General features: G+C 35.1%; 1 protein-coding gene across 1 annotated transcript in view; it reads right to left on the bottom strand.

Annotated features, from left to right (window-relative positions):
• The window catches only part of RAPH1 (Ras association (RalGDS/AF-6) and pleckstrin homology domains 1), a 74,229-nt gene that overhangs the window by 20,550 nt on the left and 36,502 nt on the right, over nt 1-17,177 (bottom strand). Inside the window, exons 5-6 of the mRNA XM_081313147.1 lie at nt 8,588-8,662; nt 1,587-1,664 (exon numbers count right to left, since the gene is read on the bottom strand). Coding sequence (XP_081169273.1) covers nt 1,587-1,664; nt 8,588-8,662 — 153 coding nt within the window. The remainder of the gene's footprint in view (nt 1-1,586; nt 1,665-8,587; nt 8,663-17,177) is intronic.

The following is a 17,177-nucleotide window of genomic DNA, read 5'->3' on the forward strand; positions in this document are numbered from 1 at the left end:
GACCCCCTACATATCCTGTTAAATTATAGGGTTTGGGCTATACTCGCCGTATAAGACTACCCCTCTTCCAACGCACACCAAATAAAAATTTAAAAACATCAGATTTGATTTTAATATGGTAATTTTAATTCAAATGCTTATGACATGGAGGTGCTTAGTAGGAAAACTGTCACTTATAAACATAAGGCTGTTTGTCATCAAACATGTAATCATAAAACAGTGCAAGTGGATTAAACAACAACAACAACAACAACAACAACAACAATAATAATAATAATAATAATAAGAAGAAGAAGAAGTTGGAGGGGGCCTTGGAGGTCATCTAGTCCAACCCCCTGCTAAGGCAGGAAACCCTATACCATTTCAGACAAATGGCTGTCCAGTCTCTTCTTAAAAACTTCCAGTGTTGGAGCATTCACCACTTCTGGAGGCAGGTTGTTCCACTGGTTAATTGTTCTAACTGTCAGGAAGTTTCTCCTTAGTTCTAGGTTGCTTCTCTCCTTGACTAGTTTCCATCCATTGCTTCTTGTCCTGCTTTCAGGTGTTTTGGAGAATAGCTTGGCTCCCTCTGCTTTGTGGCAGCCCCTGAGATATTGGATCACTGCTATCATGTCACCCCTCACCCTTCTCTTCGTTAAACTACACATACCCAATTCCAGCAACCGTTCCCTATTTTCCTAATTCACTCTAAAGCTTTCCCTGCGCAGAGCCTTAAGTAACACCAGCTGCCTGCAATTAGTGCAGGTTCACATCCCACCAGGCTCAAGGTTGACTCAGCTTTCCATCCTTCCAAGGTAGGTAAAATGAGGACCCAGATTGTTGGGGGCAATAAGCTGACTTTGTAATATTGCTGCTTGGGGGGGGGGGGGTGAAAGCCCTAATAAACAGGCATATACACAGAATGAAGGCTATTGCTAAGCACATTGATTTGTGCTTTAAATTGTAAGCCACCCTGAGTCTTCGGAGAAGGGCAGGATATAAATGGGATTTAAAAAAAAAAAAGACCAAATGGGAGATCCGCTTCAGGTTTTCCAGCCCGCCCGCCCAGTTCCTGAGTCAAATGTGTCCTTAGAGCTAAGCCGCTGCTCTGGCTGCTGCCCCCACCTGCCTTTCAAGTTGGGATATACTACAGCTGCTCTTCAACTTTAGAAGGAAAGACGCCCAGACCCCAGCCTGTAAAAAACTACAGACTGCAGCTTCTTCTCCAATTGGTGCCGCTTTCCCTGCGCAGACTAAATGGGAGATCCGCTCCAGGTTTTCCAGCCAGCCCTGTCCCTAAATTTTCAGCACCCGGCGTATAAGACGACCCCTGACTTTTGAGAAGATTTTCATGGGTTAAAAAGTAGTCTTATACGCCAGAAAATACGGTAACTAGATACAACCTGGAATCATTAAAAAGGAACTTTCTGTGCTGTAGTCCAAGTTGAATATGTTAACATTGCTTGATAACTAGAATTGCAATGAAATACTGTATAAACTGTAGAACTAGAAATATAACCTAAGAAACAAAGAGTTTTAATGCTGCATATTTTCCCCAGTAGGAACTAATTGTTAGTATTGACTTTAAAATATATTAAACGATTTACCTTTTTAACTTGTGCTTCTTTAATCTTCTCTAAAGCAACCCTGATCTTTTCAGCCTTCAGTTTAGCAGCCTGTTCCTCCTAGGGAAAATAATTTTTGGTTTAACATTGTGCTATATAACTGGACTGGACACACACACACACACACACACAAAACACACACACATATCAATATATCAATGCTCTTTCCATCTTCCCCGTTACAATTATATTCTCCAACAGAATACTTCAAAGAACAGAAAGGTAAAGACAAAACAGAATTCTATGAAGTGTATTTCTACTGTAAAAGTACTTTCAAAAGTACTTTTGACCTATACAAAAAGGTATCACATGCTAATCTAGTGTTTACAGGAAACTTCCCATCATTTTAGAATACTGTATTTAAAACATATGTGCTATTCAAATGCACCTGTTTGAGCACAGGAATTTTACAGTATAGTAACATTTACAGTATGCTGCCTATTCTATTCTCACAAAGACTTCTCAATTTTTTCCTAACTCCCTGTAGCTACTGCCTGCCTCCTCAAGTTCCATCTGTATTACTGTCCAATTAATAGTGGAAAAAGGCAACAGCTGGCAAAAGAAATGTTCATCAGAAACAGTAATTTTAAATGAAACTAATGAGTAAATTGATAAGAGCAAAGATAAATGAGGCCTGAAATAAACAATTACAAAGGAAACAACATTCTGAAGGTGGGGTAAAAGCCCACATTTTCAATATAAAAAGGATCCAATATAAAAAGCTTGAAAACAAAAATTAGAGAAATAATTATGTAGCACAAATCTTGTATGGGCTCAAATGGGAAAAATATTCCAAACAACTCAGCACTTTGTATATAAAATAAAAATATCTTACACTGCAAATGGGATAATCAGGCTTTATGCATAGATTATAGAAATTATGTCAATGCATCCATTTTCCGGAAGAACAACTGATTGGTACATCTCCTGCTTTCTTATGACAACATTGTTCAGATTTTTGTTGTGTTTTAATGTTATTTTTCTGGCCATGAAAATTTAAGACTGAATCAGCCTTCTGACATTTAAATTCACTGAACTGAATTGTATCTAAATACAATATTGTTGTTGTTGTTAGCTGCGAAGTCGGGTCCAACCCATCGCGACCCTATGGACAACGTTCCTCCAGGCCTTCCTGTCCTCTACCATCTTCTGGAGTCCATTTAGGCTCACGCCTACTGCTTCAGTGACTCCATCCAGCCACCTCATTCTCTGTCGTCCCTTTCTTCTATTGCTCTCAACCTTTCCCAGCATTAGGCTCTTCTCCAGTGAGTCCTTCCTTCTCATTAGGTGGCCAAAGTATTTGAGTTTTAGCTTCAGGATCTGGCCTTCTAAAGAGCAGTCAGGGTTGATCTCCTCTAGGACTGACCGGTTTGATCGCCTGGCAGTCCAAGGGACTCGCAGGAGTCTTCTCCAGCACCATAGTTCAAAGGCCTCAATTCTTTGGCGCTCAGCCTTTCTTATGGTCCAACTTTCACTGCCATACATTGCAACTGGGAAGACCATAGCCTTGACTATACGCACTTTTGTTGACAGGGTGATATCTCTGCTTTTTAGTGTGCTGTCTAGATTTGCCATGGCTTTCCTTCCGAGGAGCAAGCATCTTTTAATTTCTTGGCTACAGTCCCCATCTGCAGTGATCCTGGAGCCCAGGGAAATAAAATCTGTCACTACCTCCATTTCTTCCCCATCTATTTGCCAGGAATTGAGAGGGCCGGATGCCATGATCTTGGTTTTCTTAATGTTAAGTTTCAACCCAAGTTTTGCACTCTCCTTCTTCAAAATACAATATACTATAGAATGTTTTATCATTGGTATGTTAACAGTTACCACATGCATACTTTTATATTCTTTCTCATCTGGTATTTTGAAGCAAAATCACCTACCCAAACTTATTTAATTTATGGATCAATCATACTTTTACTATGGATGCATCAAACGTGATTTTATGGCCAATTTCTAAAAAAAAAAGAAGCACCTTTGATTTAGTAAAAAGGTGCTAAAATAAATGTAGCTTTATTTATTAAATTCCCATCCAAGTGATTTCACAACTATCCAGAAATTTTACAACCTTATTTTAAATAACAACCACAAATATTCTAAAATCTCCTAATATATTTTAAAATGATAAAATCATAGCACCTGCTGGTTACATCCTCTCTACCTTAGATATATTTTGCAAATCAAAAGTGTATCATTTTATAATATATCCAATTTTTGTGTTTCATATTCTCATGTTTACTCTGACTATATGACTGAGTATACAATCTCCAATGACCTCATCTGATTATACATTTTGACCAGGATTAAGTTAAACAGAGTAGAAATTTGGATAAATATTTGGATAAAGCATGAAAAGAGTATACGGAGAAATAGATAAATAAGCTTGGCAATATTGGCAGGCAAAACAATATCCCCAATTATTATATGTGCCTATATTAAGATACAGAGCCACATCCTTTTATCAACTGTCCTTACTGAAACAAATTATAAATCAGGAAATGCATAAATATTAAGCAGCAGCAGGGAAAATTATAATGAACTATGAAAATAATTTCAAATCTATATTATGGATCTTCATCATGGCTAATATTGTATGTTTGTCTAAGATAAGAAATTCAGAAAATAGTATAGATCTGCAAATTAAAAAATTGTAAAGAAAAAAACAAGAAGCTGTCAGTGTCACTCTCTCTCAACATGGAGCTGAATATTATTTGATAACCCTCATAAAGCCCATTTCTTTGACAATGAATAAAGTGCAGAGAAAATGTTATTTCTGATACCTTTAGTTGGAAAGAATGGAATATAACTTTAAAGGAAGAGTTAATGACAGGATTAAAATACAAATACTAAAAACAAAGGAACAGCCTAGCTCTGCTAATTGCATCCCCAATTCTTTAATATTCAGAATTAAAGCCAATCCTTAATTGTTGCAGAGGAATAATTTGGCCCAGTGGTTACGGCATCAAGCCTTAGACATGAAAGCCAGATGAATATTTTTTGGACCAGTCCCTATCTCTCAGCCCAATCAACCACACAGGGTTGTTAGGAAAATAGGAAGAGAAAGATATGATGGATATGTTTGCCACCTTGAGTTATTTGTAAAAATAATAAAGGTAGGATACAAATAAATAAGTAAAATAAAAATAAATTGGATATGAAATAATACCGGCTATCATTTCTCCATCAATATCAACTGTAATTCATTTTAACACCATTCTAGCAATACATGTTTGTTGCTGACATTTCAAAGGAAGTCCTACCAATGAATCATTGGAAGCCATTTAAATAATTATATTCAGATTTTAGTGAAGTAACAATATTTTGATAGGAATAGCTTCTTTTGGTGAACACATTCCGCTCCTTCTTTCACTTTGGAGTGATTTCTTCAAAATGTAAAAATAATTTAGAATGAAAAAGTAGGAACAATTGGGGGTTTTTTTTGTGGTGATTGAACTGTGAATAAAAAAGAAGCCATGTGTTCAGAGTGAGTTTAACACCTATCCAATATTTTAAGTTTCTTGTGCTAATTTGAGACTATTTTTTATTTTTTACACATTAAAGAACACAACATTTAATTGAAAAAAAACCCATTTTATCTTAAAATAATATTGATTGGTAAAACTAGCTAGCCAGCACGAGAATATTAGCCCAATTTAAATGCTGATAACTATTCTTCAAACATTTATAATAATTTAATTTGGGGTCACTCTGTTCATAATGAGTTAATAAGTCCATGCCTGTTTGCTTGATACTACAATCATTACTTCTGGAAAAAATCTGGCTACAAAATTGCTTTAAATTCTATGTGCTTCTAAAATGCAATCATCATCTCTCTCTCACCATTAAAAAATGTTTTTCAGGCTGTATTTATTCTATAATTAAATGCTCTATAATCCAAAGCAACTCAAGGCAACATACAAAAAAGGATATAAAAAAAATCTGTCAATAAAACAAGCTTTTTACATTTCCCCCTTTTTAATTGACAATAGCCCCATAAACCACTTTTTAACACATATATGATACATTTTACAAGATATGAAGTATGAGGGGAAAAAAATCACAGGCAGTCTGTTTTCTGAACGAACTGAATTTGCCTTCAGAATGAGACAGTTAATTGCACAATAAGACCACATGTGCACACACTTTTTTCTCCCCTATACAATTTAGTTTGACAAAGTTACACATATAGTTGCAAGAAATGAATTAATGCAACTGAAATATTGCTCTTTTTATTCAAGCACTGCTTAAATCTAGGCACAATAATGACAAGCAATATAAGCAGATTTTTTTTATTGCTCCCTGAATTTTTTACTGGATTGTTCAAGGAAAGTTAAAATGGTAGGTAGGAGTGAGTAATGCAGATTATTAGTATACTAATTTGGTCTTCTGTATGTATTTTTCATTATCAGTATCTTTATTAAACAGTAGACAGTATTAAAAATGATGCAACGATATTAATTTACAATTTTCTCACTTCAAATTCAAGCTTATTTCAAAATTGGAAGTTGCATATTTATCTTGTGCTTTGGCATAAGCCTAACAAACTCTTTTGAATCCTAGCAATTATTTTCACAAGATTTTTTGAAATTTACTTAATCTACTTATAGCAGTGTTCCAATATCTCAGGGGTTGCTCAAGCAGGAAACTTTCAGTGTTGGAGCATTCACAACTTCTAGAGGCAAGTTGATCCACTGATCAATTATTCTAACTGTCAGGAAATTTCTCTTTAGCTCTACGTTGCTTTCTCTCTTTGATTAGTTTCCGTCCATTGCTTCTTGTCCTGCCTTCAGGTGCTTTGGAGAATAGCAACCCCTGAATTATATTTAAACCAGATATTGTGAAATACCAGAAAATGACTTTTGTTCTGGAATGCTAGTTTTATTTGCTACAAAGCATTAATGATGAGGTAAATAATATTTTAGTAAGTCTTTATATCTAGGAGATCCATACGGTAAAACATCACATAAACGGAATGTATTGTGAATTTCAAGACTACCTATCAAACTCCAGCACAATTTAATGAACTCGTTGAAAATCAAATCAATTTTAAACTTACTGTATTAATTATTAAAACTGTAACTGCATAAATCTTAAGACTGCCTTAATATTTTCTGCTAAAGTGCAAATCTGATCAATTATGACCTTAAAAATGCTGCTATTTCACAATCTCTGGTTTAAACATATTTTCTCATCACTCTATGTAATGAGGACTCCAACCTGAAACTTTTGTTGTCTTCTGTAGCCTAGAACAAGAAGAGTTATGTGGCAAAGCTGCAGCACATTTAAATTCAGCTGCTGGATTCTATACCATCTATCCATACTAACTAGCATGGAGAAACCCACCACAGAGTTAGTTTTTCCCAGATTATGCTAAAATAAATGTAGCAAAAACAAACAAACAAAAAAAACATTTAGAGGCTTCATTATTTCCATTTATTTTAAATGAATTCTTGCCATTCAGCAAGTTCCGAACAATGACAGCTTCTCTCTAGAACAGAAAGTTATTGCTACAAATTAAACTAATATTATAATTTTCTGAGGGAGGGAAGAATTAACTTAATCTGTTGTGAGGAACGCCATGCAGAATCTTGTTTCAGCAGTAACATTTATTGCAACATAAGCTTTTATGAATTATAAATTCATATTTACAGGAATATGTAAATATTCCTTAAGTTAAGGAATAAATTAAACCTATGATACTCCCTTTCACAATCACACGGGATACTTATCTGTTTATGACAACAGATACAATGATACAGCCATGAGGTAAACCTTGTCATAGCCTGAGAAACTAACTTTGTCCCTGTATCTACTGTGACACCAGAAGACTTAATGTTATTAATTATAACAAGAATTCACAAATCTGATCATCATCCACTTCAATGTAGACATCATTACCACCAACAGCTGACCAAACTCTAGGGAGGACAACTGATATGGAAAATATAGGAAACATTAGCATCAGAAATTGTAATTTCCCCAAAGTAACTGAATACTTCAGCTTTCATGGATATTTTCTAACTGACCTCAAGATGCCAAAGGTTTAATGAGAGAATAACAATTAATTTTATGATAAAATAGTTGAGATGAAATTTACATGGATTAAACAGAGACAAAGATGATCAAACTTAATGACTCCTTTATCTCAATGGTGCAAGAATATCTGTCACACCAATATGTATACAGATTCTATTCAGAAGCCGTAACACTGAACATACTGGCAATATTTCATTTCCCTGTAACTTTCTTTTACTTTTTAATCTTCTCCCCACTTATGGGAAGGCTACAATTCTGAAAAAATATGCTCTAATAAAAGGAATTAGATTTTAAGATGTACAAAACTTTCAATTTCTCATATATCAATGACTAATCTCTATGTCTGTCTTTCTTGTCTAGTATCAAGAATATGCCAAATGATACATCTTGAAGATTAAGTTCCTTCCATATAAATTATTTGTCTGCTTGTTTTTCTTGCTGGCCTTTAGCCATTATAAAGTTTGATTTGATCTGATCTATGGTTGGCTTCATTTATCTACTGGAAATCAATTACTTTATTATTTGCGGTCACAATCTATTTCCTTGTTAACTGACAATGATTTTATACAATGATAACTACACAAAGATTTAAAATAAGAGAACTGATTGGAACATTAACATTTACTTATTAAACATATTTCCTTAAATAATTTCAGGACTATTTTGACATTCATTAAATCTACATGATTTCTGTATTTGTTTTAGGAAACCTGGCAACAATAAATACATTTAGATTCTAGGCAATATAACATTTTGATTTAATAAGGGAGAAAAACCATGCAAATATATTTCATGATGCCTTGCTCATCTTTGACCAGAGTAAAAATTATTTTCATAAAACAAAAGCTACTAGAAATAAAGTCCAAATTTACATACACACTACACAAATTCCATTTCTATCTAGGATTAAATGGTCACATGCAGGTGGGAAGTAAGTAGCATATCACCTTGGTCAGCAAATGAGAAGGCTTGCCTGCAATGTTTCTCAGAAGGAGGGAGGTTTCCCTGTCCAAATAGGAGTGCTTGTGCAGAAAAGAAAAGAAAACAAATTAAGTCACAAGAAAGCCAGTGCAGTCATCGTATAGTGTATGATCAGCAATAGATAAGAGCAACTTCTCTTCTTCATCTGAAGAACAAATAGGGTTCTAGGTATATTTTAAGCCAAGTATTAAGCAAGCTGCCAGAAGGGTGCCATAGTTTTAAAAACGTCTACAAATTCCTTTCCACCCCAATTCTAGCAACTATTCCTTAACAATTGTATAGAAATATTCTAGAACTTATGACAATGCCAACATACAATTTTAGCCTGAGTTTCACCCACATACTATAACAAGTATTTCAACCATTTAAAAACAATTTAATTTAATAACTATAGCTCTGTTCAGGAATGTATTATCCAGAATGCTCAGCTTTAATCTATTCCCACTGCCAATGCAACTATTTTCTATTTCTTCTATACTAGGGGAATTCAGTATATTCCAACTGTTGTCATTTTTGTAGATAAACCTCTAGTACACTACTCTTGTAGGATGGAATGTGAACTCTTCTATTAGTGACCATTCAGACAAACATTCTAAACAAAGGCTTCCAAGTAGTATTTTGCTTTCTCAATGCAGCACTGGAGGCAGGCCTAAGAAAGGCTGAAATGAGGACCTGGATGAGGATATTTAACTTTGGGTTAAAACTGAATTTCTCCTCACAAAGCTAGCTCACTGTTTCTATCTATCCCAGAAACTAATGGTAGAGCAAAACAGCTGCAGAGAATGCATTCCTCCTAGATGTTGGTAGAAATGGGCAATGACCAAACAAGAGATATATGGCCATAAACGAAGAATTTAGGTAGATTTTTTTTAAAGCACGATACGAAGAACCTGGTTGACTAATCTCCACGTAGCACAATTATTTTAAGCAGCTTATTCTTCCATGTCACTGCACCCTTGCATGTTTTAACAAACTTCCTTCAGCAATTCTTAAGGGCAGATAAACATTCTGCTCAGAGAAAAACTGTCCATGTGGGAAACTGCAAAAGATAACACTTTGTGCATATTTGTCTAATTCCTCTTCTATAGGGATATAACTACAGCACTTTTAACACAAAAATTTCCAGATGTTCTTAACGACTTTTAGGTAAATTATCTACTTGGAGACAAAGATTCCAAAATAGCATGGCTAGTCTCATAGTTCTCTTTGGCAGTATAGTGCGCATAGCAACATCGAAAGGAGCAGAAAGTGCAGAAAGACAGAAATCAGGGTTCTTCCTTTTGTGTTTAAATATTTTAAAATATTTGCTTTCATTATTCTTGTTACTACCACTTTAAACCTACATTTTTTTCCCTTAGGTAATATATTAGGCAATGAACTAAGTAAAACCAGTGTGTTAAATAACCAGATTTAGCTGCAAAAATATGCAAACCAAAACAATTGAGGGCAAGCAAATATTTTACGGGAAAGTGATAAAAACTCCAATAAAAAGCAAAGTAACAAAATTCTCTAACCATAATCATGTTCTTCTGGAAATAATGTTTAAAAGCGTACTTAGGTAATTTATTATGTTTTTGCTTAAGCTTACTTTAAGACTTTAATTTTGTAATAAAAAAATTGTTCATCTTTTTATGTTTTGGATGATATCTAGTAGTTAAGATACCAGGCTAGAAAATGGGAGGATGTATGTATGTATATATGTATGTATGAATAAATAAATTTTGTACCGGCATCTTAAACACATTGCCCTATATAGTATATAGCACTGAAACACTGCTGATCAGTGCTAAATGTCACTTTAATAATTGAAAATCGATTTTTAAAAATGAAAAATGATTAAGTACCTTAATATGCAGCTAGATACAGCTGTAATATGCTTAATTACAGATATATAATAAATGAAGGTACTATTGCTACTAACATTACCACCATCACTACCACAAAAATATTATTTTCAAACATTAAACTAGCCAATTTTAGATAACAATAAAAATCAGATAATTTACTAGTCAGGAGATGGCAGTAACGTGCTTAATCTAATCCTACACTGCAAAACCATTCAGAAGCCTCAGGATGAACAATCTATACTTGTTTCAGATTGTGACAAACAAGAAGTCAGCTGCAACATTTTGGGATCAGAATAAAAGTGCCTACTTCTGAACTAGATCCTATTTTGACTGAAACTGAAAAGACCTCCCTGTCAAAAGTACTATATGAAGCCTGCAAAGTTAAAGGGGTGCTAAAATCAATCTCAACTATTAGGAATTGCATCTAAGCTATTTCTTAGCAGCATTACAAAAGTACAGTAGTTTGTTCAGCTAAAAAAAAAAACTTCCCAGCTATCCCCTATGCAACGATAACCCAGGGCTGAGCATGCTCAGTTTGTGTGATTGGCCATGGGAATTAGGTGCTGTCTTACCTTGGCCACACTACAGAATTCCTTTGCTATTGCTTTCTTCCAGGATGTGTTTTTTTGATTCCCTGGTTGATTTTACAAGCCAAGCAGTGCGTGGCCACATGCTACTGGTCAGAAATGCTGTTTGGGCTGAAAATGGCAATGTTGCTAAATTACAATCCAACACAAGTCTTAAAAGACTGCCAGTTTTTACCATTTTATCATCATCAAAACTTGCCAAGCAAGATTTCCATATTTTATAATCTAATGCTTTTGAGATGAACCGTACTGGAGAGATTGCACCTTCGTCTATACACGTTATGGATTTTAATTCAATTACCAAAATTTTATTCAACCTAGCAGTTTAAGTGATTCGAAAGGATGAGAAGCACAAATGTTACTGTACTGCTAAACCAATTAAGAGTTTATAGCAGAAGTGGGTAGCACAGAGCCACATACTCCCGCATAGTCTCTGATCACAACTGACAACAAAATACAGCAATACACTGTTGGGAAATAGACAAAGCCTGTATGAAACCTATCTGGAATAAATAAGCTTATTATTATTTTTTTAAAAATGGAAGAAAAACAACATTTTAACAGAAGAACAGAGTCACCTATCAAACCAGGAGCATGGAAGGTAACCAGAAAATCCTTACATCGTGTGCTCTCCAACCACCCTGAATTATTATTCCATCCTTCTGTCCCTCAACAGTATTAACCACAGGCCCAACCACCAAGGAATTGCCTACCCTACTTTACAAATTTACTTGCTTTCTCCCATAAAAAAACTGCCTAAAATTTGAGATCTGGAGAGACTGACTCTTCTCAGAGCTTCCTCATCTATGAGACTCATTTTGGGGGGGGGGTGTATTTTAGTTCCAGAGCACCTGTATTTAAATATTTAGCTCTACATACCAGGAAAAATACACACAGTATCCACAATGGCCTTTGAAATCAATTTTCTGGTTTTCATGTTATCAACTTTTCAAATTTAATTTGACAATGGATTTGGGTTTTTGTTTCTATTAACTGATTAACTCATTGCTTTGATTCTTTTAATGTTTATTTCATTATTTGAAAAAGTGTTCTGAGAAAGGAAGTAGAACTTGCCCTCTTCTGAGTTATCACTTTAATAAATGCACCCTGTAATAGTGATGACACAAATTTTAAAATAAGGGCTGAATCAGTTATACTGAGATTGCTAGAAAGACTGGGAAACTGCTGACTTGTTTTATGCAGAACATGCTTTGCTAAGAAATGTTATGACTCAAAATACGTCAGCGTATTAAGAAAAGATGCAGCCAACTCTTTCCTAGCCTTTTTCTTCAGCTTCTCAAGATTGCATGCAAGTCACGGTGATAGGTTAATATGTGACCAAAACCCCCTATGAGTGAGTTTCCTTGGATATTATTTAAAAACAAATACTGGAATGAAGTCAAAAGCTTAATAAAGAGCGAATTTTTTTTACAGCTGTATTATTTTGATTTCTTTCTGCAAACAAAGCTTTTAAAATGTTTGTTTAAATAACTGAATAAATAAATAGCATATAAAATATAAATTCTAAAGAGCTTGTTAGCTGCCAAAACCATGCCCCCAATAAGCATGAAATTTTAAGATTTATGATTCCCTATAGGTGGAACTCTTTGCTCCATAGAGACTGTTGTAAATGAAAGTGACTTAAAAAACTATCAACAATATGTACTCATTGGGGGTTTTACTAGAGAGCCTCTGCTCATTAGGCTTCGAAAATGCTGGAAGTGCTCTCAAGCAAAGGATCTGGATCTAAATTGGACCTTCCAACCAATTTAAGGTTAGGTTCCAGGCCTATAGTTTGGGGGATTTTTCCAAAAGGAATTGTGCCAGCCTATCTAACATCCATTACAAAATAGTACTGACATTTCATAGGGGATTTACCTCAGCCAGGCCAAAGGCAATGTGCTCACCAGTCCTCCTTGGATACTATAAGGATATCTCCGTATGACATTCCATATGCCCCTGTAAAGAAGGCTCAGTAGCATTTCTGAGCCATCTCCTCCTTTCCTGATCCCTTTTTAAGGACTCTCATCTATCCATCTAGAAGAATTTCCAGGCATTTCTTCTATTCACCTTATTTGTAGGTAAAGTAAATTCTTGTATTTGCTTGAATTTTGTTTATTTTACTTTATTTTACTCTGCTACTTTACAACCTTTTTATGTTATATTTTTTACACTTTGTTATATATATTTACATCACACACATACAAACAAGCAAGCGCTGTTATTTCAGACCCAGTGTCAGCAAAAATCCATTATGGTTACCAGAGATAACAATATACAGGTGGTCCTTGACTTACAACCATTCTTTTAATGACCGTTCAAAGTTACAATAGCACTGAAAAAAGTGACTTATAACCAGTTCTCGCACTGTCGCAGCATGTATTTACGATGGCTGCAGCACCCCAGAGTCATATGATCACCCTTTATAATCTTCCCAGCTGACTTCCAACAAAGGCAAGGGCAAGCTGGATTCACTTAATGACCTTGTGATTCACTTAACAACTGCAGTGATTTGCTTAACAATCATGCCAAAAAATGTTGTAAAATGTAAAATCATTAACAACCAACTTCCTTAGCATAGGAAATTGAAGTCCCAATTGAGGACTACCCTGTACAAGGTTTATCTTGCTGGTTTTTTGGTGGTAGCAAGTAAAAGACAGATACAAAGGTTTTTTAAAGTCATGACAGAGGTGCTCCAAAAGTTTGCTCTGGGAAGTCGGGTCGGGGGGGGGGGAGGAGGGAGTGGGGGAGAGGGATAGGGGTGGGGGAGGGGGGGATTAAAGTCAAAATGTATTGTAAAACTTTTTAAATAAAAAGGTTTTTTAAAGTACCTTAATTTTTATGATATTTGACAATAAGGCATTTAGAAAAAATATGCAATTAATATGATTTTGGAAAAATCTATTGGAGAGCACATGTAAATTTGTGTCAAGTCTCCGGCTAAAATATTTTACAAGAATCAAAAGAGAGACCTTTCTTTTCTTTTTGTTAAAACTTAAGAAATACTATTTATTGTATATGCAGATGTTTCTGCTGATTAGATGTCTTCATGACACCTTTTTTCCCATTGCTAGTATATTTTTATCTTATGCTTAACTAATCTGATTTCACAAATAAATCCATAAACAAACAAACAGTTATTTCAGACCCAGTGTCAGCAAAAGTCCATTATGGTTACCAGAGATAACAACACACCGATTTTAGCTTTGATGAAATAAATCAGCTTTACTTTTCATCCTCTTACTTCTAACAATCTTAATCTTTGGTCCATTAACAAAATGTAACACAACTTGATTTCTTTTCATTTTTTCTTTATCCATTCTCCTGATATTTTTCAAAAGTTTAGCAAACCCTTGTAAATCCAATATAAAACAACTATCCGGGTCACTCTCCTGAATTATTGTTTGTATATCCCTTTTAATTATTAAGACATCAGCTGGTTTCCTTTATATGACCAGTATATTATCTTTTTCCATGTCATTCTTGCCATTCATTTGTGAATCCACTTTCAACTCTGTTTCTTGTCATGCAGAACTTGGTCCTCTTCCACAACATCTTTTAGACACTATTGACTTCTGAGTCCATTGTTTAAACATATCCTTGTTAGACTATTTTGCTTCATTCTATAATTGTAAGTTGAGTTTATCAACTTCTTTCTTTAGCCAACTATAAGATACAGCTGACCCTTAGAGGTGGCTGACAAAGTAAGAAGACATCCCTGTCCTGTATGTCTCTTTGCTCTCTTAGTTTCAGTTTTAGTACACTTTTTAATAATATTTTAATCTTTGTAGTTTTAATGTTTAAATATTTTAATTATTTTTTATTGTTTTATAACTTATAAGCTGCCCAGGGTCAATTTCTAGGGGATTTTAGATTTATATAAATAATAAAATCATGAAAGCTGCTTATAATTATATTAGGAGGCAATTAAAACAAGAATAGAATAATTAAAATTCAAAGTTAAAAAGGCAGGAGTATGTGTGATGTCAGGATACACAGATGAATGGGGCAGAGCTTGTATTGTGTCTGTTATTTTTGCCATTTTCCCTCTCCCCCAATGCCACTCTCTTATGCTTACAAACTAGGGATATACATGGTCCTCCAAAGGACACAGTGTAGTTCTCAGAAACTCTTCAAACATTTTTGTAGAATTTGGGTTAGATTGTTTTGCAATAATATCTATTCTCTCCTGTATACCAACTTATCTAACAGTCTTTGATCTGCTACCACATTTAGCTGCCATTTGCCTATCTAGCAGACACAGCCTATTTAAGCAGAGGCACACTAAGTATAGCTGCATCCTTGCTTTCCTCAGCCAAGTGCTTGGGTAACTATACTCAATCCTCCAGCAACTCCCTTCTTTTCATATTTCTTTCCCTACTTGTTCATTTGACAAATTAGCCAATTCTGATTTCTACTACCACCATACCACTTGGCTACTACATATTGAGGAAAGTATGCTTCTCACTTGCTAAGCTGCATTCCTACTGATTTTCTTTCCTCCTTCTTAATTATTTTTTTGTTTGTTTTACTGATGACACTGCCTTAATCCTTTCCAATTCAAAAACAACTAACATAATGGAAAATACAGATTATACTTCTGACCCTCTCATATATTAAGTACTCTTCTATCATTAGCACCATGCTTAATAACAAATTAAACCTCTAAAGAAAAGGAAACTATGAATCACATCTTCTCTCATTAACATCTTTTAAAGCAGGGGTGTCAAACTCAATTTCATTAAGGGCCGCATCAGCATTACGGTTGCCCTCAGGGGGCTGGGTGGGTGTGGCCTGGGTGGGCGTGGCCTACTGGGTGGGCGTGGCTAAAGTGCGTATGGCCTACTGGGTGGGCATGGCCAGCTCTACATCGTTTGCATCAAGGGTGCCTATGGGGGCCTGGGCAGGAGTGGGACAGATCTGAGGGTCTCTGGCAGAAGGAGGGTCTCTGGGCCAGGGCCAAGGCAGTGGGGGCCATTTCCTCACTGTTTCCAGGATGGCTTCGCGGGCTGCATGAAACCACTTCACGGGCCGGATCTGGCCCCCGGGCCTTGTTTTTGACATGTCTGTTTTAAAGTGAAGGAGAGCAAATTCTGATCAGGAACCAGCAACACTAAACAGTAATGTAGGAGTAAAATTACAGGTTTAAAACATATTAGGCAATATTCATCTCAGTGTAAGTAGACTGCCACTCAGAATATTCTTTACCCATTCCCTCTTCCTTCTTTTTGAGTTTCATTTGTCATTCTGACATTTATGATGCTCACATTGATGTAGATCAAAATCATATTAATAATCATATTCCTAACCTTAATACAAAAAGAATTGCAAATAAGGAAAAATTTCTACATTTTATTTCTAAAGAAACAAAATTACTTTTAACATAGATTTTGGGACAAAGGAAATTTAGTAATTTAGGAATGATGGATTTTGTACACTTTACAAAATAAACAAGAATCTGGAATGACTTTCTCTTCCTAACAAACGAGATCAGATGAATTTAAATCACAGTGTAATCACTGAGATTTATGGAGTATTGATAGCAGATAAAGATAGAGAGGAAAATCATGATTTAGGGCTGTTGGTTAATTCAAGGTAACTTAAGCTTCTTTAATCCCCCACCACAATATTTTTCCAGATTCCCCCAAAATGCAGAACAGGAAATGGAGAAAGTGGGGAATTGGAGGATTGCCCATCTATTTATTACATTCATACAGTATGTCATAAACTATTCAAATTCACAGTAGCTTATTAAAAATAAAATAAAATAAAACATCAGTGCAAACAAGAAAACATGCATTAGCCAACTCATTCATCAGGTCAGCTGGAAAAAGCCATGTCTGTGGGTTCAGTGCAGTGATTAGGATTAGTCCTGCAATCACTTTTGATAATTAGATGAAGGCATTTGATGAAATTAGTGTTAATAGTTCATGTTATCACTGCTATAACAGGCTTGTCCTGTTCTTGCAAGAATATGAAATTTATTTTCTTAAAATGAGGTCAGTACATTTAAAATCTTTTTTGCATAACAGAGAATAAGTCAAAGAATGTTTAATAAAGGTTGTCCACCATTATTATCCTACCAGAAATGCAAATCAGAAACTGGATTACCAATCTGAGAT

Source organism: Vipera berus (genome assembly GCF_964194415.1).
Source record: "Vipera berus genome assembly, chromosome: 1".
Taxonomy (NCBI): Eukaryota; Metazoa; Chordata; class Lepidosauria; order Squamata; family Viperidae; genus Vipera; species Vipera berus.